The sequence below is a fragment of the Bacillus rossius genome, chromosome 6 (genome assembly GCF_032445375.1).
Source record: "Bacillus rossius redtenbacheri isolate Brsri chromosome 6, Brsri_v3, whole genome shotgun sequence".
Classification (NCBI taxonomy): Eukaryota; Metazoa; Arthropoda; class Insecta; order Phasmatodea; family Bacillidae; genus Bacillus; species Bacillus rossius.
This window is the reverse complement of record NC_086334.1, coordinates 37,281,189-37,307,978: the sequence shown is the minus strand read 5'-3', so window position 1 is coordinate 37,307,978 and position 26,790 is coordinate 37,281,189. Positions and strand designations below refer to the sequence as shown.

The following is a 26,790-nucleotide window of genomic DNA, read 5'->3' as shown; positions in this document are numbered from 1 at the left end:
ATTTCCTTGTAGAAATATGCAATGCCGTATATTTTGTAAGACCCCAGGTAATGTATTTCTTAAGTCATGCCATCACATTTCAGGATGAAAATTTTGCAACTGATTTCCATCAATGTTCGGTAATGTGTTCTAAGTTTTAAAATCTACCAGACACACACTCCATTCTCCGTCTAGCTCTAGAGGTTCTACGGCTTAAGTGTTTTCGTCAAATTCTACCTCAGTCTGTATTTGTAAATATTTAAGTTTTTTTTTTAAATTTTCCATTGTTTCAAGAGTGCAATGTACGATGAGATAAGGAGAAAGTTTTATTGAAAGCTGTTCTGTTACTGTGCGAGATAACGAATGACTCAGCAGAATCAACATTATTATCAACTCTGTATTCCCAATATTTACTTTATGCCTCAGTTCTTATCACTAGTTTGGCCTGAACTTCGTGCTGAGGTGTTCAGCTGTACATCTCCAAGATTCGGGAGTTGTTCTGACAGCTGTGAATCCGATTCTGAATCTTTTGTAGTTATTGAGTCTGTCTTGTGAAACAAAAAAGGCTCTTCTGCAAACAATGGCTAACAAAAATATTCCCATCAAGTTTACAAAGGTACGTAAAAAGGAGGTGATTTTATTGTAAGATTTTACTTAAATAACTCTTGCTTGGCTTCTAGGGTTAGGACACACCTGTAAAATTATGTTGATGTTTCCGACGTTTGTCATGTATGGTTGCAGTCATCTTCAAGTGTTGTTAACAATCAAAGAACACCTGGCCTTAAGATTATAATCTATTTTAAAGATGGCTAGACCAATTCACGTCAAAACGTTGGACATCAATTTTTTTCCACAGACGTAGTCTCAACTCTCTTAACAAGAAATATAGTTAAGGACCACTGCCACCAAATCTACGATCTATATTGACGGAACTCTTATTCTGAAACTTAACACAATCATTTAAAACAGCGTACATTTATGCTTTTAGTGACCTTAGTCTTTTAGGGAATGTGACAAGCTCTTGTCTGATTGGTTAGTATGTACCTATCTAGCTCTTGTAGCTATGTCAGATAATTAGATGATTTTGTCTAAAATACAGCATAGAGTACATATATTTAGCCTACATAAATATTTATATCCAAATTGGTACCTATATCATACCATTAAAAAAAACTATAAACACTGCTGTTTTGTTTATTTAATGATTTCTTGTAAATATTCATTTGCATATGTATAATATGTACTTATTGTTTGTAAGACACCAGTTAAATATTTGGGGAAAAAATACATATTTTGTATATAGTTTCGACATAGTTATTAACAGGTTTATTAAATGAATGTTTTCCTAAAACACGCAAATCAAAACATTAAATAACCGAGTGATTACCGATTGTTTATTTAATTCAGAGATTTCGGTGAGAACAATTAGGCCTGTGATGTTTACCATGTTTCCTAATTGTTTATAAAATAATAACAAAGATTTTCGAAAGGGCATAAGTACAAAATTCATATCATCATCAAAGATTCCCAGTGACGCAAACTTAGATTAGGTACCTAAATGGAAAAAAAAAAATTGTCAGCATTTTTTGTTTAGAGCTTAACTTTCTGAGATATAAGCCTTTGTAATAATTATAAGCATAGTTATTTGTAAGGCGCATAATTATAAACGATGAAAATAATCTCAGTTTAAAATGTAATGTGTTTTACACTTATGTAGCTGTTTTTCAAATGTTACTCTATTGTTACACTTCCATTATATTATATACATATCTCTACGGAACATGGAGCATGGGGTATTTGTGCTTCATGATACGCCTGTTACCATGGTATACATATCTCCTTGGCATTAAAGAGTCACTGTGGAGCACGGTCTAAGGGCGCGGTTACACGGGAGTCTGAACTACTTCAGGTGAACATGTTCAGCTGTTGAGTGCGGTTACACACAGTCTGAACATGTTTCGTTCGAGGCCATTTCTCATTTAACTTAAACAGGTTGGCAAAGTAGTTCAGATCGACATATCTTCTACATTAGCCTCTGATTGGCTGGTTAGAATATAAACAGTCTTTTGCAGAAATTCTAGATGGAAAGTGTTTCTGGCACAAGTTCGAGTAATATTTTACCGAATGCAACAAAAAAACCAACAGATAATTATACATATTTTTTAATTTATCCTGACCTTAATTTTCTTAAAAAGATAGGCACTCTCGCTCAAAAAATAATAAAAAATAAGTTTAAAAATTTTACTGTGCATGTTTGAATTCCCGATTTGTAAAAAAATATTGAGCAATATGTAAACACATTTCATTTCTGCTGATAATGCTGTATAAACAAGTGAGAAAATCCCGCGTTTTCTGGATGCAATTAAAAAATAGAGATCAACAACACAGTCATTCGTTGACAGTAGACAATCGGTTTTAGAGCTAAACACACTTTTCAGCAACTACCGTGTAACCGCACACTTTCGCGTTTGTAAATGTGTTTACTTAAACATGTTCACCTGAAGTAGTTCAGGGTCCCGTGTAACCGCGCCCTAAGAAGGGGAGGTCTGGACACTCCCCAACCAGGTCAGCATGCAAAAGTGGCACACCTAATGTCTCCGTAGTTCCGCTCCGCTCCACCATCTGAACTGTAGCGCTGGTTGTTCTGCGGTGGTATTTTAAGCTTTGTTGTTATGAACAACTCAACATAATAATCATTTAAATTTTCATTTAAATGTTAAAAATGCATTAATCTCCAGATATCGATACAGTATTAAATCGGATGTGTTTATTTTTTATAAGTTTGGGAATTATTTCATAAATTAGGTCAATTAGGTTACGAAGTATAGTTTCCACATTGGCATTGGCGGGAAGCCGGGAACTTCATTGTGAGCAAGGAGCATTGATTGTTAGTAAATAGAATAAGCGTATATTGTCGGACGAGAAAGTTGCAATATTCCGAGTTCCCAATGATGACAATGTTAGGCAATAATTGTGGCAGAAAGCAATTCCATGAGACAAGTTTGTACTTAAAAGATCCCATTATGTATGCGAAAAACATTTTGTGGAAGACGACATTCTCACAAAAAAAAAAGGAACACAAAGATCAGTTCGGAAACGTCATTGGAATAGTAAGTTAAATTTTATTATTTGTATGAATGTAGTCTAAATATTAGGCCTACTTATTTTTGCATAGGCCCGACTTTTTTAAAAATGGAATGTATGATGTCGAATTTTATTAATGACCAGCACAACCCTGATAATACTTGTTTGTAAGTAGTTTGACAATACACCATTTTTTATTAAAATACAAAATTTGCAAAACGAGTGCGGTCTCTTCCTTAAAAAAAATAATAAAAATCCCAAAATACTTTTATTCAGTGCTCTAAACTTTCCTTTGTTATTTCAAAAGGCGCAGCTACGGAATTCCAACTCGTTTAGGAGTAATCGCCGTTTGTAATTTGCATTACAATACCTGTGCATTCATGCGGTCAAAGCAATTATTTTTGTTTGCTGTGTATGTGCGTCTTGTTTGTTTTCGACAACTTATAAAAACGTATATATTTTTTATTTGGATATAGTAAGGCAATGTAAATAAAAAAATTAAAAAATACGTCCCTACTATGCACCAAAGCTGAAGCGTCAACACTTGACATGAGACACAAAACATTGACGATAGCACTTATTTGTGTAGCAAATAATGTATTGTAAATGCAGGTTTGATATTGTTATTCAAATACGTAAATCAGCCAAGTTATGTAATTAGATCCAGCCTTTAAGTTTAAATAATAAAATATAGTGTAATTATATTAAAATTCATTGCAGTGCATCAAATAATGTCGTAACTCTCTACGTTTGTAATTATGGAGTAGAGGGCCACCATGGAAATAAAAAAGTAAAAAAAAAAACTTATTTTTACTTCCTTACATGATTCCTGATCATTCTGCAAAACGGCATTGCGATATTTCCAGTAATTTGCATAAAATTACATTTTTAAACGAGTGTATTTTTTTAAGTTTTATAGACATTAACATATTAGGTTGCGGAAATGTGGCCCTATGCCCGATTATCACGTTACTGTGCGTCCTCCGGCGATGATTTTAAACTATCGTTGTGTCGTATATTATTTACATCTTGTTTGTTTTTCACGAGAATTGACAAATTCATCATATGGCCTAGTGATATATTTCCACCGCAAGACACCTAGCGCTAGAGTTCAATTGCGGACGTCGAACGAACTATGGAGACAGTAAGTTGTCACTTTTATCTGGCGAGTGTCCAGACCTCCCCTTCTTAGACCGTGCTGTGGAGAAAACTAGGCATGTTTCGAAGTTTTACTTCCTTGTCTGCGGCCGGTTTTCTCACTTAAATAAACACTTGCATATATAGTGTTCAAGCTCACAACTTACATGCCGCAAATCTAGGCACTAAACGGTGTCTCAAAACCACTGCCGAATAAAGTTTGTGGACGTTTATAAAAATCGGAACATTTTTACTGTACCGATTTGAATATTAAAAATAAGCACTAACTGATTTATAGGAATTACTAAAATTGTCTGTACACTACGCAGAGTTACATGGAACCATCAGCAAACTTGCCGTAAAGCTAAGCGAAACTAGCAGTCTCACGTTCTCCGTAGGCCAAGCTCATCTGTGAATAAAGTTTGTAAAGTTGTTATAATTCCGTGTGATCTCAATCATCTTGCGTTAAACACGTCAGATTGTGAAATATCATTACAATGCAGAACCACTTTTTTTTTAAATACATACAAGAAAATTAAAACTTTTTTAAATTAAGAAATAAAGAAAGTGATTTATTAACCTGCGAAGTTTCACTAAGTTTTTCCTTACTAACTGTGCAAGACCACGGTCTGTAGTTTTATCCAGTCACCATCTTGCGCTTATATAAATCTCCTAAATGACATAAATAAATGAATTAATACATATAGTTCAAATTTAAATAATGTTTTTTTTTTTTTTTTCAAATTTCTTAAATTATTTGACACTTAGCTTTAAATCTTTCAATTAAAAATGTTTCTCGATTTTCCCGGGCACTGCGACTTCTCCACTGAATATTATAATTTTGGTTCTTACAAAGTTAACATTAATCCTGCCAAATATTTTGCAGGTCTCACAAAACAATTTTGTAGTGACAACGAAAATAGTTTTAATGAATATTGAAATCAATATTATGTTTAATTCAAAGCAATATTGCTATCAAAAGGGATCTTAAAAAGTCATGGGGCAAAAGTAAAATAATTTATCTGCCCAATATTTTGCAGGTTAAACATAAGTATAACTTTTGTAGGCAGGCCCTAATCACGTAGAACATATTTCGAAACTGGTGCCATTATTGTTTCAGATATTTATAAACAATAAGTTTCTCGATGCAGTGTCTGGCAAGACTTTCCCAACGATCAACCCAACAAACGGAAAGAAGATAACTGATGTTGCCGAAGGAGACAAGGTAATTAAAAAAAAAAAAAAAAAATTCGAATGTAGTAAATACATGTAAAGACCTTCTGAAGTTAAATCAGAATACTAGTGTTGGGGCATTTTCTGTTACTTTCCTTACCTATAATTGGTATAATCATAATTACGTTTCAGACCTAAGCCTCCATGCCTTATTATGCTTCAGAAGCATACGCAGAATTTATTTATTTATTTCGGTGGGGGTGGGGGAGGGAGGGAGAATAGGTTTGCTTTCAAATTGTTTCCTTTTTTTTTAAAATTTTTTTTTTAAAGATTTTGGCTGGCTTCCAACGATTTGGGAATGAATAGCATGCATCATGTGCTTTGTTTGAGGTTTGACAGCCATTACTGAAATTGACGCAATGACCAACTCCCTCATCTCATCTGTGTACGTATGCCAGCTGAGGTTGGGCTCAGGTAAAACCTGCAAGACACAAGGAAAACCCTGGGTTCGGGCATGCGGGGTGCAAATATAACGTGCATTAAACAACAGGACGAGTGAATGTTCCGTTAAGAGGGGCCGGGCGGAGGAAAGTTCAACCATGCGAGAGTTGGTGCATGGACCATGTGAGCCGCATCATTAGTTTTCTGGGCTGAGTTATCAGGGGCGTGCGCGCCTTCATAATCACGTGTAGGACGACGCCTACAATCTTCCCTGCTCTCTAGTGGAAGGTTTTCACTAAAAACCTTACGTTGGTAGCCCCGACTACCACCTATCCCAGCATTAAGAGATATATTTTATTTTCAAGGGGCTGATTTAATATCCGTAAGGCTTACCGGGGGGGGGGGGGAGAGGGGGGGGGGGTGTTGTTGTTGACGACGCGGTGCAAATTGTTGCGTGTGCTTCGCTGTTCGCGAGCAGGCTGATGTGGACGAGGCTGTGGCGGCGGCCAGCGCTGCGTTCCGGAGAGGCTCGCCTTGGAGGACCATGGACGCCTCCGCCAGGGGCCAGCTCATCCACAAGGTGACACGCAGGCGCCACAACACTGGGTCCGGTGCGGTGCTGGACGTGACTGTGTTCTGGCCGCTGCAATGCAGCGGTGGCGAGGTCGACAGTGGCGTGCCGTCTCCCGGAGGTTCCTAACGCGAGACTTACAGCACTGACCTTTTGACTGAGGCTGGCCGACTCTGCATGAACTAACAACACGCACTGAGGATATACACGATTATTTGCTCTTAACTCGTAAACAATTTCATACGAATTAACTATTGAAATGTGTTGTTGAAATCTAGAATGTATACCAAATTTGACACAAGTTTCATATTAATAACAAAGCAGTTTGATTGTATGTAGGTTTTTTTTTAGGCAAATTACAACTAAGTAAAATTTTAATGTTCCAGTCAAAATTGGGCTAAAGGCATTTATATCTTCTACACATACATGTGTTGAATGAACATACAAGTACATTATTTATTATAAGATATTTTAAACAGTGAACATTATCAAAACCAGGATGATATAATGTAACTATTCACTATCGTTGCAAAGTTTTTTTTTTTCAAATTAAAAAAAAATTATAGTAAGAAATAATATGTCAAAACATTGTAGATTGTTATAACATATATGAATCTCCTCTAATTTGCAACATGAGTTATATTACAGACTATAAGTTGTTAATAAAAGCGTGGTTGCAACAAGGTATAGAATGTGTGGGAGATATGATTTATACCTTGACATGCCAGAAATTGGGATAAATAGTTGGAAGTTAGAATGATAGCATAAAGATGGAAAGATCCAAGATGGTGGCATTATACGCCTGTGGTCGGGCGTTGCCCTCGACAGCTGGCCACGCTCCTGGAGCGGGACGTGAAGTACCTGGCGAACCTGGAGTCCCTGGACAACGGCAAGACGTACACGAACTCGCTGGGCGACATCATGTACTCCGCCGGCTTGCTCAAGTACTACGCCGGCTGGGCGGACAAGATACACGGACACACGTGTCCGTCAGGTGAGCGCGGACACTCTGCCGGGCTTCTTGTCCGCTTCTGCATGCCGTAAACACGGTGTGTGCGCTAGTGTGCTTGTGTAACGCAGCCCGTTCTGTAATGACACGGAAGCGCAGAACGGATCACGTAGACCGGAGACCGATTTCACGTAACGGAGTATTTACAATGGCACCCGTGGGGACACCTAATACCAGTACGGAGTAGCTCAGCTCTTTCGTTCAACTCATAGAAGCAGATTATTTAGCCGCGGTGGAAGCCATGTTTGTTTACGTTTTAAATACGTTAATAATAGCTCGCAGTATGATAATATTAGGTGCTCTTATTGTTTTCTGGTTTATTTTTATTATATATGTAAATTCGTCCCGTGTTACATTGTCGTATCTAAAAATTTTTTAACGTAATTGTAATCATAAAATTCAATCTCATTGGTTGCCATTCGTTATGTTTCCGTGTATTGTGTAAGTGGCAGACGAATAGGGAAACGTAAATATCTTGAAGGTTCGTGATCTGTTTCTGTTTCTTCGTTTTCGTGTCATTGTGGAACGGGCTCAAGAAGTAAACTCAAAAACTGATGGACGATTTTCAAACATTCTTTATAAAGCTGCATTATTCCAGATGGCCATGGACTATGGTTTATATTCTAAAAAAAGATCATGTTTCTTTAAGATAAATCCATATCTCTAATTCAAAACTGCAGGCAAACGACCAAGTCCACTTGATTCTGGCTTCACGCTGATTAACCGTTACATAGATAACAAAATCACAATGTCAGGCCATCACGTAGTGCACACGTGCGTTATATCTCGCAAGTGAACCTAATTTTAAGAACTTAATTTAATCTTTCTGCAATTATCATTGCCATCATATTGACATGATATTGGTTAAATGAATTTGAAGGAAATATACGAAAAACAAATTAGTTGGAGCCTGACATTACAGCAAGCTCACAACACTCGTATGTTAGCCTTGAGCGCCGTGAGCTTAGCAGAAGACGGCAAGAAAATGTTGCGAATTTTACAGCAAGTAATTAAATCTAAAAATAAAAATAAATTTAAAAATTATGAACAAACACAAACAGTTGGAAATGCATTATTTCTTACATTAAAAGCTGTTAACATTATTAAATATTAAGTTTTTTAATAATCTAAACGGATTATCACTTACATGTTCAAATTTAAATGTGTAAGTGAAATATTACGAAAATTCTTGTAAAGTTGCGTGAAAAAATATTTGAAACGCTTTATTACGTTATAAACCGATTTTGCACAGTTATATTTATTGTCTAAGGTTAAATTTCAAGGTTATTGTGCTGTGACATCACCCTTACTATCTATAACTTTAGATACTAAAAATTCATTATAAGACACTTTCAGAATATAAAATCTACAATTAAATCGTTTATAAGCATTCATTTCAGATCAAACCCGCCAAAACAACCAAAACATGCGCTCTTCAGTGTTACCATGAGGCTGCGAGCTGAACACTTGAAATGCTGTGAAACAATGATTTTTTTTTGCAATTGACACATTATTGTTAAGCTTTACTCACACATTTCTCAAAAGCACTGCCCTTTTTAAATCTATTTGTTTTGGTAACGATTTTTAAATTAACCTTAGGAAATAATTAGGGAATTATAGGCACTTGATAGTTATTGTTATATAATAAATTAAAGGATTTTAAAAAATTGTATGCAAATTTTTATAGTCCGATATTGTTAAATTTACGAAGCTTTGAAGGCTACACACACACACACACACACACACACGCACGCAAATCTGCTGCTTTAATAAATTTTTTTTCCGGGTGTTTAGGATGTGGAATCCTTTGAATGACTGAAATATCACCTCTCTCTTTCTCTTGCGGTTAATTGTGGTTTTTTTTTTCTTTCTCGTTTAGAAAAATTCTGCACATTTTGGTGTTACTGGGGGGGGGGGGGTGGGGGGGGGGGAATACCAGAGGCAGCATCATATGTTGATTTTTTTTTTTCAATTGAACTATTAAGTTAACATAAAATTTCCCTGAAAAAGAAATTCTGACTGTGAAGTAGCGCCTGCGTTTGCCATGTTTTTGGTTGTATGTGGTGGTACTGGTGCGCAGACGGCCCGGTGCTGACCCTCACGCGCAAGGAGCCCGTCGGGGTGGTGGGGCAGGTCGTCCCCTGGAACTACCCGGTGCTGATGCTGGCGATGAAGTGGGGCCCCGCCCTGGCCGCCGGCTGCACCATGGTGCTCAAGCCCGCCGAGCAGACCCCGCTCACCGCCCTCTGCATCGCGTCCCTCGCCAAGGAGGTGCGTTCAGCCCTCCCGCCTGAACAGCTGCAACGATCCTCGCAGGATCGCCGGAGCGACCTATCGATCATGGGGCGAGCTAGTAGAGGGATCGCGGGCCTCGGGTCTCCCGGCGCTCCCTTTAGTGGACATGCGTCGATAGTCGGCCTTTCAACCAGCCAACTGATGTCCACAGTACAGTATGTCCATAAATTAATGTCCCAGTTATAATGGTTCAAGGTCACAATTAAAGAGTAACTCAAACAGCGAATACTGCTTTGTTGTTTTCTCGCTTGCAACATCACCTACGAAAAATGGTGACTCTTGAGCATAATTAGTAGATGGTGAACTTGTAAACTTTATTTGCCAACAGGATGGAGCCCCTCCCTTTTGAATTTTTTTCTTTGTAGAAGAGTGGTTGAACGTAGAAGTCTCTGACCGTTGGATTGGTGGTGATGGTCAAGACGACATAACTATTTTTCGGTGGCATCCACGTTTACCTGACATAACACCATGGGATTTTTTTTTCCTTTGGGGCTACCTAATGATTTGCCGGAGTTGAGACTCGGAATCTAAGAGGCTATTTCTTCCATTACTCCGGACTTAACCAAAGTGTGGGAAGAATTGTACTTTAGGTTGGACATGTGCCATTATAACTAAATGAGTATATAGTGAACATTTGTAAGAAAAACTAGGTCATTTTACCTTCAATTTGATGTATGATTTGTTCTAAATAGTCTAAATTAAACTGTTATAAAATACCATTTAAACTTGTGCATTCTTATGGACATTCTATATTTCTATATTTATTTTGGAAATTAATCAACTTGGAAAAAAAATACTGATTCCGAAATTACTAAAAATTTATCGCGAAAAATCTGTAATCAGAAACAAATGATCATCAAAAAATTATTTCTTCATGCACCAGTTTGAATAAGTGTTGAAAGAATTCATACAGCCATCCACGACTAGTTTCTTTCTAAGTGCAGCCATCATACTTAAGGATATTTTGGTTAAGGCTTCATCATTAAATTACGCATCCTTGCTATTCTTAAACAGCCTAAGTTTCTACAAACTGGGAAGTGCTGGTCGCTCGCAATCTGATACACGCAACTCTCGACGATAGTTAGTGACATCAAACGAAAACGATCTCTTGAGAGTGGGCTACACTCGCTAAAAAATACCGCATCGATAATCTTGTGGATACATAGTGGCATTAAAACTGATGGTTTTTAAGCTTGTGTTTATTAGGGAGTTAGAAAAGTTATGCTTTTACTTCATTTACAAAGGTTTGATTAAAATTTTGGTTCATTGTACTTGTAGTTGTTGAATTTGAGTACGCAGTAAAAAAGTAAAAAAAAAATTCTTCTCACAGGGTGACATCTTTTGACGAGAAACTTAACTTAAACTCCTAAATAGTTTCATTCTGCAGCCAGTAAACTAGTGCGAACAATTCACAGCGAAAAATTATGATTGAAGAAACAAGGCGTGTTATTTTAATCCCGGATGCCTTTATATCAACTCAAAAGAAAAGTGATTGGTTTTGAATTCAAATTTGGTTTGGAAACGAAGCCATGCTACTAGCCGTTTTTCTCGTATTAAAAAAATCTCACATAGAAGTAATAATTTTCGTTAAAAACCATTTCTGAGAACGGGTTGTTACCATTGCTTTATGTCACTGATTATACTTATATTTAAAAACCAGCAGTGTGGTATTAAAAAATTAAACATGACGTACGCTCTAAGATTTATATATTTAGCTGTGAATATAGTATGGTCCTTGCAACTTGTCTTAAATTTGACACTTGACATAAGTAGTTCCAAAGGTCTATTCAAAATGTCTACTTTTTTTTTTTTGCCACTGTAGGTATTTCTGTCAAAAGTGTTTGTAAATACCTTCATGTGGTTGTCAGTGTTCGAAGACAAACATATGTGGTTCTTTGCATGTGACAGTTTGCAATACCTTCGAGAACTTTCAAATTTGAGACAAGTTACAGTCAACACTTGTGTTGCTTTTCAAGCCACTTTATGGCTGTACTTACACAGCAGTGCGTATTACGTTTGGAACCTCGATGGTTGTTCCAGGCTGGCTTCCCTGCAGGCGTGGTGAACGTGGTCCCTGGGTACGGACCAACAGCAGGCGCCGCCATAGCCAATCACCCGCAAATAAACAAGGTCGCTTTTACCGGTTCCACCGAAGTAAGTTTATCTACATTTTTTTTACACTTTTTGGGAAAAAAAAAAATATTATTAGCATTTTTCAAATAAACACTGTATCAACGCTGGTGCTTTAAGAGGCCGTGTCAGTAAATGTTTATTTCCAATATTCTGCTTTAGAAGTTCTCTCTTTTAACAGTGAGATTTAGTGACTTATTCAACCGAAGTAACTGTAGCCGCAGCGCGTGATAAAGCTACTATACCCTTATCACAGGATTAGTGGGACGGTTGACAGCTCCAGTTTACTCGACGAAAAAATGTATCTGGTTCCTCGACAATCTGAGAGGATGACAATCTGACCGGCGGTTCACTAGGAAATTGCGGTGCAGGGATTCAGAATCAAGAAACCTCACATTTACAACTGTACTATGAGTCGTATCTAAAAAATTTTAATATTTTAAACGTATCGGAATACAATTAATCTTCAAACATGTGGTAATTATTCTTTATCTGGATGTAATATTCCGTGAAAAATAAAGTTTGTTGACATTAAAAAGTATACGAAATTCATCATGTAACGTTTTAAAAGGATAATAACAAATTCATATACTTAGATATTGCATTTGCATTACACACAATCTAAATACAATCTCACTAAGTCAGACTACCTAATTTTTTACAATGCACCATCATACAGTTTAACAGAAGTAGGAGAACCTCTTATCGACGTTGTTTCAAAGAATTTAAATTTACAAATATTACTATTTATCTTATTACGATATGTATCTTTATGAATACGAATTTACAAAAAAAAAAAAATATTGAATTGATTACATTACACTTTAACATTACACAAGACTAAAACACTAACAAAACTTAATTTTATATATTGCTGTAGCATGTTAGAAGACGAAATAACTCACAAGACTAACATTAAGAGGGCTGCGTTACAAATTTACTTTACAGAGGAGAAAATATCCTTTAAAGATATTTCATTACCTAATTGATTACATAATACTGCCGTTGATGTGATCGTAGATATAAAGTATTGAAAAAAATAAATTCCATTATGTTTATGTAAATATTTAGAAAACGTTATTGCTTATAGATGCTCATTATTTAAATAATAAAGAATCTTTTGCTTTTATGTACTGAACAAACAAAATACTTATAAGTTAATAAGAATAAGCTTAGTTGAGTAACATCTTCAATTTGTATTGAATTCAATATACATATCGAAAATCAATGAATGCAACTGATTAAATTCAATAAATATTTGATCTTGTGAAACGGCCATAATGGTGATGTAGATAATTATAGATGCTCACATGCATTTTGAGAGTCCGTATAAAGCCTATTACAATTCTATAAGTATACATTAAAATGCTTTTAAAATAGACATGTGTAATATAATTAAAACTTGTTTAAGTAAGATCATCACAAAAAAATGAAAATCCTTCAACATTAAGTTATGTTTTATAAGATTTTAACAAAACACACATACCATAAGAGAATAATAATCATGCCACATAATTCAACACAAAATACTCATTCCAGTAGGCGCTAAGTAAAAATAACTTCTATTTTTATGCTGATAACTTTACATTGTTTTATATATATCATTATTTATAACTTTTAATATTCTCTACACATTAACTGAAATTAATTATTTACAGAGTCTTAGCAAATGTTGGTCTGTACCACATACAGTTCGTACGATATCTCTAATTGAAACACATACAGTTCATTATTACCTAGTAATTTCAATTATATTTCCATGAACATAATGAAATTAGTATAGGGCCTAGGTTGTTCACTGTTAATTGAATACTTCTGAAGTATGTTCATTGTGAGTTAACATACATACCAAATGCCATTCTTCCAGTAAAGTTACAAAGAAGACAAGATAATATAAGTATGTATGTAGTACCATATTTTAAACCCCTATTAAATGAATAATAACTCAATCTCTTTTCTGGACTATTAAGTAATAATTTTTTATTACTGTTATTTGTAACTTAAATAAAATGACAACTAACAAATTAGTAAAATATATAATTACGTGCTATATAGTGTGACATTTTTACTTGGACGGCAAACGAATATAATAAAATGTCTATGACAATATTAACTTTACTCATTATAATGGAAAGAAGCAAAATGGGCAGATAAGCATATTCTACGCTGACATTTAAAAATGCTCAATTCAAAATGAACATTAAATGTTTTTCCCGAAATTTTCTTCCCGATGACAAACAAAAAAGTTATATGGTCGTGAATAATACATTCGTATGGCTTTACATCAGCGGAATATTCCCTTGGCATAAATGTGTGAAGTCTGTGGCACTTGTGGAGACGTAAACCTTCGCTCGAACACAAAAACAAATGAACAGATTTTTTTTTATGGGATGTGCAATCGGAGACCCCTGTGGTGGTTGAAGAGTGTCAGGTCGGTCGCCAGACCAGATAGTAAAAGCTCAGGGGCTGAGGATAGAAAAGGCCTATCTCCAAATGATTAAGTATAAATGTTGTCATGTAATAGTTAAAGACTTGATTACACCCAGGTTTATAAACCCATCATGATCATGAAGACACTGATCGGAAGGTAATGTGCAATACATTTCAATGGCCTTTTCAGTTTTTGACTTTTTGCTAATTAATTATAAATATAAGCAAAATTTCACTGTATCTGGACAAATCAAAATATTGATAATATTATTTTTATCACAGAAATAATATGTGATATGATAACTAAATTTTAAAAAAGCGGTTATGTTAAATGTATTGTATACTTTCAGTAGGCAAAATTTCCTGCCCCTACCTCTTATAGACTTTGAGAAAAACTGCCTTTTAAAATAACATTGATATAGATAGGAGCGCAAATTTGTGACACAGCCTCTTAAGAGCGTTCATCAGAGCAGCAAGTTCTCAGCTTGCGCCTGGCATCTGCATTTGGGTATGTGAGTGTGTATGACCGCGAAGAGAGCAAAAGGAGGAAACAAAAATGTGTCAGTTATCGCTCTCGTACTGTCTTCTCCACACCATTTACGAGGTGTTATCTCTCTTCCCCCCACCTTGTGGGCTCCTTGTCAAGATAAACCCTTCCCAAGACCATGGACGCACAATAACCAATGCTTTTAATTTAATGCTCTGCTGGCTGAAAATATTTTTATTGCTAATAATGAAGGCTGATTCTTTGATTTTCCTTTTTATTTTATCGGATTCCTGTATGAGTGGTGTGGAGTCTTCCCAGAGAATTTTGTGGCTATTTTTCCATGTATGTTCAGCAAGTCTGGATTTTAGGGTTTCACCCTTCTTGCAGTTGTTTTTGTGTTCTTTGATTCGGGTGGATAGAGCTCTGCCAGTTTCACCTATGTACATGTGGCCACATTCACAGGGCATCTGATACACACAGTTGTGAGTTTGTAATTTTTCTGTGGCTGGTTTTACCTTGGTAACAATACTTTTAATAGTAGATTTAGAACGGAATGCTGTTTGAAGTCCATATTTGTTTCCCAGGCGTCTTATTTTTTCTGAAAGCTCTTGAACGTACGGAATAACTAGGGTTCCTGCAGGTTACTCAGTTTCTGTGGATTTGAGTGTTTTGTTGGATTTCATATGCTGTTTGATGGTGTTGACAGGGTAACCATTGGCTATGAGTTCTTTTTTTTATATGATTGTGTTCAACCGCCGTAGATTTCTCATCAGAACAAATAATCTCAGCTGGGTTGGTTAGTGTGTGAATTATGCCAGTTTTTGTTGTTTTGGGATGGTTGGATGCAAAATTAAGGTATTGGCCTGTGTGCGTAGGTTTCCTGTTTACTTTAGTTTCCAGGCTGTTGTTTTTTCTGCTGACTAGTACATCCAGGAAAGGAATGCTACCTTTGGTTTCTTTTTCATATGTGAATTTTATTGATGGCCTCAGAGAGTTGAGGTGGTTCACAAATTCCTCCAAAGTTTCAGGTCCATGTTGCCAGACAGTGAAGGTGTCATCCACATAACGGAGCCAGATTTTAGGAGGGCTATTACTTTTGCTAAGTGCTTCTTGCTCAAAGTTTTCCATAAATATATTGGCCATAAATGGTGAAAGAGAAGAGCCCATTGCCATGCCATCGGTCTGTTTGTAGAAATTATCCTTGAACTGGAAATATGTTGTGGTGAATATTTTGTGGTGTTCATATCCTTGTTGACAACACCAATTGTTTGCTTAATTTTGTGTGTTTTTTGTCTTTTTTTGGGTATTTTTATTTATTTATTTAATTTATTAGTTTTTCTTCAACAGAAAAAGTTCTTAGCAATGGCGTATGTCCAAAAACTTACATCAAGTCATGCACTCCCATTGCACAAATCTTTTAAAGCAAACATATATATGTACACTCCAGCGATTCACTCATCCTATTTAGTCTTGTTTCATATTACTGTAGTATATTATAATCACAAAAGTGAAAATGGTGTTATAATACATACCGCACTTTAATTTGAATACATTTTGAAATAGTTGTAATGAGAAACTAGGAACTATGATAGAAAATGTTCCAAATTAGTTAATAATTTCTATAGGTGCAAATATTAATTTTTGACGTAACAACGTCTAATAAATCTATAAACACCGGCTGCACGCACGAAAAAGGATGACTCATTATCCTGTTACGCTCATTGTACCTTTGCGCCGCATCTATCTCTCTTCCACTAGATTGGCCTATGAATCTACTATTATATTAAATAGGTTAAGGTGGGCTTTTCAAAAGTAGCTTTTAAATTTAGTACTTTAACTAAACTATTTATTTTATTAATTGATTAATCATTAGCTTGTAAATTTAGTACTTTAACTAAACTATTTTCGACGTGACAACGTCTAATAAATAGATGAACTCCTGCTGCACGCACGAAAAAATTGTCCCATTACGCACATTGTTCCGTTACGCTGTGTTCCGTTACGCTGTTGGCGAGTGCAGTAATAATAGGTTATGTTACAATTTACTAAAAAATTATAGTGATTCATATAATTGATGATAGATATTTGATTACAGTTTATTTATATGAAAACTTGTTCATAATTATATTTAAACTTTATAGCTAAACACCAGTTTTTAAAATTAATTACAAGTCATCTACACGTGAACTGTTTCGTCGACTGTTTATAAAGTGAAGTGAAAAGTTAATGTGGTTTTCAATGCTTATTACAACAACAATTTCGGCAATAAAGGTTATTTATTCTTTAATTTAAAAAATCTGATTACTAGTATAATTTCAAGTGTATTAAAATAAAAATGATTCAATTTTATTCATAAAGTATGCAATCATTTCATCAATGTTTTGTTATGACGTCACGTTAAACTATCGTCCGTAAACCGACTTTACAGACAACCAATTTTTAAAAATTAATTAATTAATTTTTTGATGTGACAACGTCTAATAAATCGATGAACGCCGGCTGCACGCACGAACAAGGATGACTCATTGTCCCGTTACGCTCATTGTCCCGTTACTCAGGGAAGCTATTGTTAGTTCACTTATTTTACTTGTAATGTGAAGCAATAGTTTAATACATTACTAATTTGCATGAAAGAATAGCGCTGAGATAGAAGGATTTTTGGTTTTTCAAACTTTTTTTCACACTATAGTACTTAGATTCAGCTTAAGACTAATGTAGGCCCTACATATGTTGTAATATATATGCTGTATTACAGGTCGGACGGATTATTGCAGAGGCAGCAGCCAAGTCCAATCTCAAAAGAGTGTCACTGGAATTAGGAGGGAAAAGTCCCCTGGTTGTTTTTTCTGATGCTGATCGTAAGTTTTATTACAACAAAAATATACTCATTAATGTAGAAATATAATATGAATACTTGCTCAAATAAGAAAAATAAGTTTTAAATGTCACACAAGGAGACAATTTATTGTAGCTTTAAGAGTCAATTAAAACTTTTCTATATAAATTTAGAAATATTTAATGCTAAAGAAATTAATTGAAGTTGAGCTGCATTTTAAATTTTATGAAATTTTAAAAATATTTTGTCATGTTTTATATCCTGTAGTAGCATTTTTATGACTTAACATAACAGCTATTCTTAGTCAGATACATTATGTACCTTTTCATAGATAGTAAAAAATCTGCTTTTTATCCATGTAATGGATGGAAATACGCCAAGTGTAATGTAATTAAAATAGGTCTAATTTTTGGTTTAGATATTTTGCAATAATTTATCCATTGTTAAATCACAGTGGAATTTTTGCAACCCTAACTGAAATACGGGTTACCAAAATCTTATTAAAAATTAATACATGTTTGTTTAGTGTTTCCCTATTTATAAATCTTAAAACTAGATTTAGGACAATGAGCTTAAATGTTTATTTGAAGAGCCATACAAAATTACTAATTTTTTATAGCCCGCTACCATTAATTCTCTGAACACATTATAGTTATCTATTTTTTGCAAATTCTTCAAAATTATTCGTGTCTCTACCAACATGTATATGCTTTGGTCGTCCTAAGAAGTGTAACAAAATTCTGAGACTTCCGTCATGTACTTAAACCATTCATTGTCTTCATTCTGTATATCATAATCATCATATATATCATCCATATGATCATCATTGTAGATTTCATTATCTTAAGCACGTTTATTATATACCTAAAATTTTTTGCCGCTTCTTCAATGTGGGAATTTCAAAATGTCTTAATTTTGTAAGATAAGTATGCATGTTTTATATTCTAATTGAGTTCATGGATGTGACTAGAAATTTATTTAAACATATTAACATTACCCACAAATCGGCATCTCCTATCGTCGTCTTACGTGTTTTACCAATCATTACAAGTTCAGTTCTCGTCATTCGTTATGCCTGTTTACAATGTTCACCTATTAGTTTAAACCAGTAATGATGGAAGCTAGTTTGTGATGCGTAAAAATGCAGCTTTTACGTAAACAGAACACAGGAGAAATATTAACACGAACAATAAATTCTCTCTGTGCAATTTAAAACAAATACTCCAGGAGCGCAAATCTGTAAGATTAGCAAGGGGTGCACCGCGGATATTTCCGGGCCGTGTGTGTGTGTGTGTGTGTGGGGGGGGGGGGGGGGGGGGGTTAGTCGTTGGGGCTGCGCGACTCTTAGAATTTCGCACTTGGGGTGAACCGACACGTCATCTTTGGATACGGTGCTTGTATGCGTTTGTGTACTGCCCATATTTTGGCCTAAATGCATGCAATAAGCAGAAAACTCTAAAATATACAGAATGTTAATCATAAGACATCAAACCTGTTTCACAGTTTAGCTTTTTTTTCAAGTGAAGGCAGGCCCCTCTCAGTGAGGGGCCTTCTTAATTCCATGGGAGCCCGGGCCCCCGCCCCTTGGGCTTCCCCAGGATCTACGTCCATCCTACCTTTGAATATATATACTGTATAGAAGTCGCCAGCCCAGGTTAAAATTTCTAATACGGTTTTGAGGTAGTTGGTTAATTCACCGCCGCAATCGCCACCATCTCTAGGGCATCGACTTGTGGTGGTCCCTAGCGGACAAGTGTCGAACTCTTCAAACACCCCTTCCCCCTCCCGTTGAACGACCTTGAGCTGCAGTGAATGATAGATGGGGGGTGCGGGGAATGACAGCGGGCGACAGTGTTGCGCTCTAACGTGTAAATAACAACTAAGACGATACAGGGCGTTACGGCAGCGCACTGCAGCGGTAAAGTTACCAAGCTGCTCATTATACGCTTCTGAAAAACGTAGAGTAAATCCTATCCACTCGCGACTTCTATACAGTATATATATATATTCAAAGATGCTACTGAGAGTCCAAAAAAAAAGTCTAAGACAGCGATGAGACTCTAATAGTCCGAAGTCCAAGTCTTTAGCAGTAACGATTGCGAGGGAGATTCTCCGACTAATGAGGTCCGCACGGACTCGAGCAGCGGGATGGTGACGGGAGCCGGTGGACCGTGTGCCCAGTGGACTTGGCGGTCGGGGTGGCGCACGAGGCGCTGTTCGTGAACCACGGCCAGATCTGCACGGCGGGCTCGCGCACCTTCGTGCAGGATGACATCTACGACTCCTTCGTGAGGAAGGCCGTGGAGAGGGCGAGCGCCAGGACGGTCGGCGACCCCTTCGCGAGCGGAGTGCAGCAGGGACCGCAGGTGCGAGCTCGCCTTTCTTCTCCAACCAAGCACGCCCTTGCTGCGTGGCCAGTTCATGTCGTGTTCCAGCTTCTCCTCACGAACACATTCAATTAATCACTTCATTTCTCCATTTTATGTTAAACTGCAATTTTATGCGTTACACTGGCCAATTTCTCCCGGGGACAATGTTTCTCATCGTGTAGCTATTCAGGATATATAAAAGTTTTATTTTGTACCTATATCTCCCAAATAATATATATATATAGATAGGTAACTAAACAGTTTAAAATCACAAACATTTTCAACTGCTTACTTCATAAAAAAAAAAACGTTAAAATACAATTAGATATGCTACTTTAGTAATTAAGTTGGTGTGTAAGCTGTCGCTGATAAACTTGTCAGTGTAACATTGATATAAAGTAGGTTATAATTTAAGATGTAATTATTAAGTTAGCTAACCACATAATTTTCGAAAATTATGAAGTCGCTTTATAATTGCTTGTATGTTAAGTGCAAGTCAATTTCCAACATGTAATATTTTTTTGTAAATGGAACAGAATCATTCAAGTAAAATTACAGACATTTGTAAATTTGTACATTTAAATGAGAAAAAAAAAACTGTATCACTACCAAATAGTGTTAGCAGTAATACTGGGTTCGGATTCACACCCAGGCATTTATGATTTGTGTTGTCCCAGTACCTAAAATAGTTAAATTTATTCGTAAACCGTTTCCTGATTAGCTTTCCAGTATTAACTGCGCAGATTAATAAGCATTATAAAACAAAATAAAGACAGTTTATTGAATATTCGATTATATTTTCCATGGTTTAAGAGAATTGTTATTGAATGGAACATTAATTAAAATGTAAAATTTTGTGCCAGTTTTCTTAATCCAGTATCATCTCTAAGAACACGCAAATGTATGTTGATGTTACAAACTGTTTCTCGGCAAGTGGTTTCCGAAGGCATGTCCTGTGGAGGCGCTCCGGCCGGGCTGTGTTGCCAGGTCGACGAGGACATGTTCAACAAGGTGCTGGGGCTGATCGAGTCCGGCAAGGCGGAGGGCGCCAAGCTCGAGTGTGGAGGCGAGAGACTGGGCAGCGAAGGATACTTCATCAAGCCCACCGTGTTCTCGGGCGTCACCGACGACATGAGGATCGCCAGAGAAGAGGTCACTTGTTTGCAAAGAAAAAAAAACTATAGTAGAATCCCGCCGAAGCGACCCCCTCTGATGCGCCCATTCCGTTAAACGATTGTTTTTTGAGAAACCGTGAAAAATTTGAGCAGAGAAAGTCGAAAATTTGAGTAAAATCGGCTGAAAAACAAGTCTGTTACACTTTGTTGGGCGCTGTATGTTTACGTTTATCTTGGCGAGCGCTGTACTGTAAGCATGCAGACAAAAGACGGCTAAAAATAGATACCACCCCTCTAGACTGTCCACGCTAGCCAATACCGGTAAACTGCGCGCATCACCTGATAGCATCTACGCGCGCGTCTATTGCCGTCCCGGTCCCGGTCCCGATCCCGGTCCCGTTTGACGATTGTGACTCGTTTTTCAATTTACACGGACTCGTGGATTCGTGAAAATGAGTATAAAGCGAGCCAGTTTGTCGCTAATGAAAAATTATGAGATTATCCAGCAAGTGGATAAGAAGACAATTTTCCAAGACGAAGATAGCACAGAAATATGGCATTCCGAAGTCTACTCTCTTCACGATTCTTAAAAAGAGAGAAGAAATTATAAATGCAGTACAGGAGGAAGGCAGCAATTTGAAATTGAAAAATTTGAGGGGCGCGACGTATTAGGTGCTTCAAGGGTGCGTGAGAGATAAGATAAAGAAGGTGAAGAGGGCGAGACCTGCCAGCCTCACACTCACACACACACACACACACACTCTCTCTCTCTCTCTCTCTCTCTCTCTCTCTCCCTCTCTCTCCCTCTCTCTCTCCCTCTCCCTCTCCCTCTCCCTCTCCCCCTCTCCCTCTCCCTCTCCCTCTCCCTCTCCCTCTCCCTCTCCCTCCCCCTCCCCCTCCCCCCCCCTCCTGATTGACACAAGTTCCTTCGCCATGTTTTGAACGAAAATAACAACCAGCCGGCTAGCATAGCCGAACTCGCGTGACGCAAATTCACTTTATAATTGGGGGGAGGAGGGGGGAGGGTTAAAATTGGCCCGAATTCTCTATTGCAACCATTCCGTTTATAAGTCCGTTTTTCCGGAAACCGTGAGGGGTCGCATCAGCGGGATTCTACTGTATTTCAATGCTGTTTACTCGGAGCACTTACCAGTTATTAGGTGTTAATTAATGGTACCTTTTTTTTATCATAGTAGATTTGTGTAGTATGATAGGCCTACTACTGAAATACAGATGTTTCTCGACTTTTGGCTTAAATTATCAAAAATTATTGATCTGCTATTTACTTACGAAGATGAATAAATAAATGAAATTATGTTAATAATTGTTAAACCTATGAATTTACACCTTTTTAAGTAAAATAAATTTTATCAAAATTCCATTTTTGAATATTTTTTTTTTTTTTGAAAAATCAATCAGGTAATATAATTACAATTTCACTAACACCGAATTTAGTATCTATAATTTTTAATTTGTTGCTTTATAAATTTTTATAGTTAATTTTTGTTTTCTAAACCTAGTTATTATACTTTGTGATTAGCCGTTTCATTTGAATAAAGTATTTGAAAACAATCGGTCAAAATAAAAAAAATAAAAATTGGAAAATACCTACAGTATCTTATCTCCAACCTGCACCTGTGCACCCCTTCAGTAATCTCACAGCAGCGTCGCTGTGTTCCTCGGACGTGTTCGTTGAGTGTGGCTGTTCGCGCGCAGATATTCGGGCCCGTGCAGAGCATCATCAGGTTCAAGACGCTGGAAGAAGTGATCGAGCGAGCCAATAACACCCGCTACGGCCTGGCCGCCGGCATCATCACCAATGACATCGATAAGGCCATGGCTTTCGCGCTGTCTGTCCAGGCCGGTTCTGTCTGGTGAGTGCGGCCTTCCTTCCTCGCCTCGACACTGTTGCCGTGCCTGTTGCCCTGATGCGTCATGCGTACCAGGTTCATATGCTACCTTGCTGAATTAATGTTGTAAGGAGTGGTCGTATATGAATAATTTTAGAAGTTTATTATACTTAAAGGCGTGTGTCCCGTTCCAGGTCACTATTTTATATTTAAATTTAACACGGTTAAACTTTCCGACCTACCCAAGTAGCTGAACCTACACATAATGAAGAAAAAATTACTGTATCTATTTATGCATAATTATAATGCAAAGTTGCATTTTTAATGTTTTTGTGCAGTATGGATAAGGAGAATGAAATGGAATATAAAACTGGAACTTTTTAGGTTTAATGTAAATTTTACTGGCTGCTATGTGATACAGTTTCATTTCTTTCAGAAAAAAAAAAAAGTATTTAATTTTATCTGGTGTTTTAAAATCATCAGAATTTTTATAATTTATAAAAACAAATAAAATTAATAAAAATTTCTGAAATAATTTTAAACCATACCCAAAGATTTTCAGTTATTTATTCAATTTGATTCTCCTTATCCATAACACACAATTTGAAAAATTCAGCTTTGCCAGCTTATTATGCAAATACTAGTATGCATAATTTTTTTTTTTTTTCATTTTGTTGAAGTTCGGCTTCACGTAAAGTCTACTAGTTTAACTGTGTTAAACGTAAAAATAAAATAATGACCTGGAATATGACATACGCCCTTAATGCTAATTACTGCCACTTTTAAATAATTAACTTAGTCTATAGTATTAAGTCGTATAGTGCCTTAGCAAAATTTTTAACCAAACAGGGTCTTTAACTGTTATTCATTCATATTCATTCATATTTTAATATATGCTTATTGTATGGAATAATTATAATAATTCAAATTATTTAACGTTAGGTTGAGTATACGCTAACGTATGCGGTTACAAACAAATTTTTTCGTGGCGACTTTAAAACATTGGTTATAATTTAAAAAATAATATTTAAAATAATTTAGTAGGGTAAATTTAAACTAAACAGTTTGTAGCACATTTTATCTATTGAACACAGCTGCCTTTTATACCTGACTAATCATCTCGTTTGTGCCAAAGGCCGTTTTGGTAATAACTGTATTTTGATATTGCCTACGAGGCATAATTAATTGTGTATATTTTTGATTGTTCGTGAACTTTCATGTGCAGGATCAACGGCTACAACATGATAGTGCCGCAGGCTCCGTTCGGCGGCTTCAAGGAGTCGGGGACCGGCAGAGAACTGTGAGTATCGAGCATCCTTCTGTAAAGCAATCCACGCATGCTCTCCCAGTTGGGCCTAAATGTAAATGGGTAGTCACGGTGCTGCCATGTGTAGCCATATGTAGCGTATGGCACTAACCAAAGTTCACAAAACCCAAATGGAAACTGTACAGTATTAACTCCTTAGTGAATTTTTCAAGATAGGCAGTATTTTAATAACATTTCTTGTCGAAAATCTAGTCCAAAACCAGGGTGTGGAATTCTTTCAAGTCTTTTTATTGGAGCCGTTTCATTTTATAGTATAAATTTTCGGTCTGCTAATTAAATGATTCAGTTGTCAACATACATACCTTCTCTGGCAACGAATTCTAGCGATGGTTGCGGAAACTTTGTGAGTTTAGCATAAGAAATTTAATTGAAAACACAATTTGCTTATATATTTATTATTTACGGCATTATTTTAAAGAATTCTACGTTAAATTTCGCGTCCGAGTTTTGTATTATAAGTGTATTTGCAACATGAGAACACAAAAATTTGCTCGTTACAGAATTTAGATGTTGCACATATCTGGAGAGTGCTGAAAAACCCGCTCACATATTTTCTTATTATTTTTAATTAAGTAAATTCTAATCTGTGATATGACTTCTTTTTATTATTCCCCAGAGGCGAAGACTCCTTGAAAGAGTACCTGGAAGTGAAGACCATCACCATAAAGCTGCCGGAGAAATTCTGATGCTGCGAGGAACTGATTGAGAAGATGTTTTGTTAAGAACTAAATGTGAATTTATTGAGATAATATTTTTGTGAAAACAATTTATGTAAATTGAAATACAAGAGGTGAGGATATTATACATTTTATGTTTGAAATAAAAAAAAATTGACCCAATTTATTTTGGATTTGTTTCTATTGGTGTTATATGGCGAGGTTGTGCAATGGGAACACAGTAGATTGTGAGTGTTCGCGGAAAATGCTTATGGATCCTTGCTGTAGGTAATGACTGAGTCCTGAACCAATAGACCTGTTGTGTGTTTCTGCTGTTGATGGGACAGTAGCTCAATAAAGTATAAATAAATTATACATGTTAGTTTTATTTTGATTGGCAAACATGATAAAATAATCTTCCAGTAAACGTAAAAGTACTGATTAAAAAAAAATCTAGAATAAATTTAACAATACGTATTCATCACAGATAAAATACCACATATCGAAGACTTATTTGTAAACATACTAACATTTAGAATGCAAAATTAACACCCCATTATACTTCTGATCTTCCTCAAAACAAACAATTTTTTTATACTTCCCTACTCTTAAAAGTAAATGAATATTTCAAGAATGCTACACGATATTGCAAGGTTTCATGACTGTATACTGAATAGGATTGTCATTGTTACAATAACATTCAAAAACGTGCTACTGGACTCAAAACCAAGTCAGGTTTTACTGCTTTTATAATTTTTACATGATCATAAACACTGAACTTCAGTGTTAATTAACATTATATTTTTCAGAATACACTGAATTATTATTACAAGGAAGTCTATTAAGTTAAACAAAATATTTTTTTTAAAAATGTGTAGACTCGATACTCTACCAAATCACTCGGTAGCCTAAGTTTTAAGTGCTAAGTGCTAAGTTAACCTTTAAATCTAGGTAAATTTATTAAAACAATTTTAAAGTAATCAACGTGGATAAACATACTTAAGCTACATTGAAACAATCTTGGAATAAGAACAATTTTACACATTCATAGTTTGTGTGAATTCACTAACTATCACAGTAAAATTAGTTATCATTAGTTCTTAGCAATGGCGTATGTCCAAAAACTTACATCAAGTCATGCACTCCCATTGCACAAATCTTTTAAAGATAACATCATTAGGTAAATTGCATGTGTAAATTTATAGACAACGTAGTAAAATGACACCAAGAGTTACAGCAAATTTAGGGATATAATATTTACTTAAATAAAAGTTCATGAAACACAAACCCTTGTAGGTGTAAAATTAAATAACTTAGGAATGGCATCACTTCTGCCACATACATTAAGTATAAAATTACACAATTTTATTTTATAGTGTAGACAGGGCCCGTTAAGGCTCGATTTCACTCGACATCCTGGTTATTTAATTTTATTGTTATTGATATTATTTAAGGGCCGTAGTTTTATCACGATAACTCTCTTGATATTTTTTTCACAATTTTTTAAATATTTTATTTACTAAATGCTATCTAATACTGGTAAAATGTCACGCAAGTGTTAATAATAATGATCACTGGTGTGAAATTCTACATACAGAAAATAACGTTTACTGAGTAAATAGTGACAAAATTAGTGACAAAACAACAAATTCAAAAGAACTGTAGTGATAGATGTACACGAATAGCACTTAAATAATAGTAAGGTTGCGTGTGGTACCGAGTAACAGTAATCTGTAACTGATGAATATACTAATTTTGGTTAAGTGGTCAATTTAACCAAATGATTTTTTTTTCTTCTGTTGAAATAAAAGAAGGCACAGAACAACTTTGACCGTCGTCGTTCCAAAAGGAACATTTACTCTCTTATGGCTTTTAAATTAAAAAAAAAAAATGTGAGAGAG

General features: G+C 35.9%; 1 protein-coding gene across 2 annotated transcripts; it reads left to right on the top strand.

Annotated features, from left to right (window-relative positions):
• The first annotated feature begins 289 nt into the window (after window positions 1-289).
• LOC134533044 (aldehyde dehydrogenase 1A1-like) lies at window positions 290-25,264 on the top strand. Of its 2 annotated transcripts, none has more exons than XM_063370214.1 (12): window positions 290-595; window positions 5,321-5,425; window positions 6,293-6,394; window positions 7,214-7,379; window positions 9,475-9,665; window positions 11,730-11,843; window positions 17,492-17,594; window positions 19,754-19,938; window positions 20,929-21,093; window positions 22,773-22,930; window positions 24,132-24,206; window positions 24,850-25,264. In XM_063370214.1, exons 1-12 carry the CDS (start codon window positions 560-562, stop codon window positions 24,917-24,919), a joined length of 1,470 nt encoding a protein of 489 aa, XP_063226284.1. In that variant the 5' UTR covers window positions 290-559; the 3' UTR covers window positions 24,920-25,264. The 2 variants fall into 2 exon arrangements, with proteins under 2 accessions (XP_063226284.1, XP_063226285.1); XM_063370215.1 differs by lacking the exon at window positions 290-595 and adding an exon at window positions 4,333-4,620.
• Window positions 25,265-26,790: the final 1,526 nt, after the last annotated feature.